Source organism: Amphimedon queenslandica, unplaced genomic scaffold (genome assembly GCF_000090795.2).
Source record: "Amphimedon queenslandica unplaced genomic scaffold, v1.1 AMPQUscaffold_12954, whole genome shotgun sequence".
Taxonomy (NCBI): domain Eukaryota; kingdom Metazoa; phylum Porifera; class Demospongiae; order Haplosclerida; family Niphatidae; genus Amphimedon; species Amphimedon queenslandica.
The window spans coordinates 23,966-27,045 of NW_003546810.1; the positions used below are offsets into that span (position 1 = coordinate 23,966).

Genomic DNA, 3,080 nt, shown 5'->3' on the forward strand with positions numbered 1-3,080 from the left:
CCATTGTGTCTCGTCCCTTTGTATCGTATTGAAATAATCATCACGTGCAGCCTTCGGTCGGTTTGGTGGCGTGATCCAAACAAAAGCATAAGAGAAGAGATAACGACGACTACTCGGGCGCATCAGTCGCGCGTCGGACACTGAGTCTGTCGGTGCGTGTTGATAGTTAAAGAAGTAGTCTTTACTATGTCCTCGGACAAAAAGAGAAAAGCCATTCAAATGGCAAAAGTACATCCAGATGTAAGTTGGGTGTTTTTTGTTTAAATTTTATGTTAATCATACTATAGTTTGAAATGGCTCTGGGAATCGTTAATTCTTTATCTCCCGGCGGTGCAATATCACAAAAGAATGAAGTTAGCATTATTATTATTATTACCTACTACTACTAGACAAATGTAAAAGATTGAAGGGGCCAGCCTAATCAGCCTGAATGATATTGTACAGTACAAAGTCAGGGGCGTCGCTGGGCTTGAAAAATTGGTAGGGCACTAGGTCTATGAAGGGGATGGAAGTTTTTCGCACACAAAGCGTGCAAAAAATTTTGCAGTATCTAATTACTATTTATGATGGGTGTGGTCAATTAATTGATTGATTAATTAATTAATAATGATTTTTTGACGCCCAAAATTTATAATGGCATTCATTTCCAGCAATAAATTGCTTAACTACCGACTGTATTTCTACATTATGAGTCAGTTGTTGGTGTGTGTGAAGAAGTAAGCAGTGATTGAGTCTTTCCTGGAAAGTTATTAGATGAATTAACTTGAATTAATAACTAATTTTGATAAAAATAGCTACTGATTTTCAAAATATTGGTGGGGCAACTGCCCTACCTGCCCCTTAGGCAGTGACGCCTCTGAAAGTCAGCAACCATAGATATTACAATGACCAAGGAGAGGATTGGAAACTGGATCACGTGTTCCACTTTTTACAGTTTGATCTTGATTCCTGGGAACATATGGCGCATGCGCTGTAAAATTCTCATTTTTGTAGAACTGTAACTTTTCGTCCAAGGTATAGAGTAAGTCAGGGCTATTCCATTCCCCTGTATAAACCAATGAGAAATCCATGTGCAGCGGTCAGAATAGCCCCAGGTAGAGGGTCCTCTTTCTCCAGTTGCAACTTCTTAACTATAGCAGATACAGGACTGAAACAAGGATGTATCTATTCATCATAGAATTTTCTAACTACCAATACCAAAAAACAGCTTGATCTTTATAAAGTGCAGCTAAGCAACTCTGGCTAAAAATTTGTGTTCATTAGCTTTTTCACATATTATCACCTAGTAATAGTGCTTGTCACTGCATAATTTTCCCGTATACTAGTTAGTATCTGGAGGGTTGGAATAGCCCCAACAACTAGCGTAAATGGCCAATTATCGGATCATTTGTGGTGCAGAGCTCGTTCTCAATGACAGAAAGTCGCCCAGAAGCCATCTTTGGTTTTATAATCAGGTTAAATATTAAGCTACCTAGCGCTCCACCCCCGACAGCTAATTTCTAAAGAGTTAAGCAGCTATCTGTCAGTCTGATGCAATAGTCGGGTTCCAATTATCGTCACCCAGTACCAAAACTCGGTAGATGTACACTCGTCAATGCTCAATTATCGGAAGCAGCACTCATTCACCGGAAAATGAATGAAGAAACTGTGAAAGAACACATAGGCTCCAACAACAAGCTATTTCAGAAATTTTATTTACCAATATCATATTTCTTTGCTATTTAGCCACTAGTTTACTTAAATTTATCGTCAAAATGTCAATTATAACAATCAAATGAAAACAACAATTAATATAGTTAATAGTAGTAATAAAGCAACAAAACTGACAAATAAACATTGCCAAAATAGAAAAAATTAATAATGAGAAAAAAGGAAGAAAACTGAAATAATTAAAGCAAAACAAGACTATAATATCAACATTACTTAGATTAAATTACCAGAGTGAGCTAAATAATACAAACAGGACAAAATCGCTCTTTTCCATTTTCATCAATTACAACATCAATAATACATTTCTCATGCATCCAACTGCCACAAGCACACTGCACCCATTCCTCTCCACTATTGTCTTCATTGTAAGTTTGACTACATTCAGAACACTCATAAATATCACTTGAATAATCTGTAGCAGCGGATGTGGCTACTGTTTCACTTGAAGAGGTAGTTTTCCCTTTCTTTTGTCCCTTTTTCTTTGACTGGGCATTCCTTCTCTTTTTATTTGCTGCTGCTTCCTCTTTCTCTTTCTTCTTTCTTTCCCTTTCTTCTTTTCTCTTTTGCTTCTCTTCAATTTCCATTTTCTTCTTCATTTCCTTGTCCTCTAGAATTTTTAACGCTTCAGAACTAGTCAAAATACATCTACCAGTAGCTCTTTCATTCCTTGAACAAGTACGTGTAGGTGTTTCAGGTACATACTGAACTAAGTACTTTGAAATAGTCTCTGTAGCACTTTTACTGGAATTTGACTTTCTAGTAGAAGTTTGTGATGTAGGAGTGTGAGGAGATTGTGATGTAGGGATAATATTACATGTAGGTGATGTATTAGGAGTAGGAGATGACATACATGTATTACTAGGAGTACATACATTTGATGATGGTGGCACAGTGACACTATTAGAAGTACATGTATGAGATGACGGTGTATTAAGAGTGAGACATGACTTAGGATTATGAGATGACGATACTGTATTAGGAGTAAATGATGACTGAGAGAGAGGGACATTATTAGGAGTATGAGATGACGATACTGTATTAGGAGTAAGTGATGACTGAGAGAGAGGGACATTATTAGGAGTATGAGATGACGATACTGTATTAGGAGTAAGTGATGACTGAGAAAGAGGGACAATATTAGGAGTATGAGATGACGATACTGTATTAGGAGTAAGTGATGACTGAGAGAGAGGGACAATATTAGGAGTATGAGATGACGATACTGTATTAGGAGTAAGTGATGACTGAGAGAGAGGGACAATATTAGGAGTATGAGATGACGATACTGTATTAGGAGTAAGTGATGACTGAGAGAGAGGGACAATATTAGGAGTATGAGATGACGATACTGTATTAGGAGTAAGTAATGA

The 3,080-nt window shown here is 37.2% G+C and overlaps 1 protein-coding gene across 1 annotated transcript in view; it reads right to left on the minus strand.

The window, feature by feature from the left end:
• LOC109586066 (uncharacterized) overlaps positions 1–3,080 on the minus strand; it is a 7,266-nt gene that overhangs the window by 3,052 nt on the left and 1,134 nt on the right. The window contains exon 2 of the mRNA XM_020002243.1: positions 2,413–3,058. Within this exon, the coding sequence (XP_019857802.1) occupies positions 2,413–3,058 (646 nt within the window). The remainder of the gene's footprint in view (positions 1–2,412; positions 3,059–3,080) is intronic.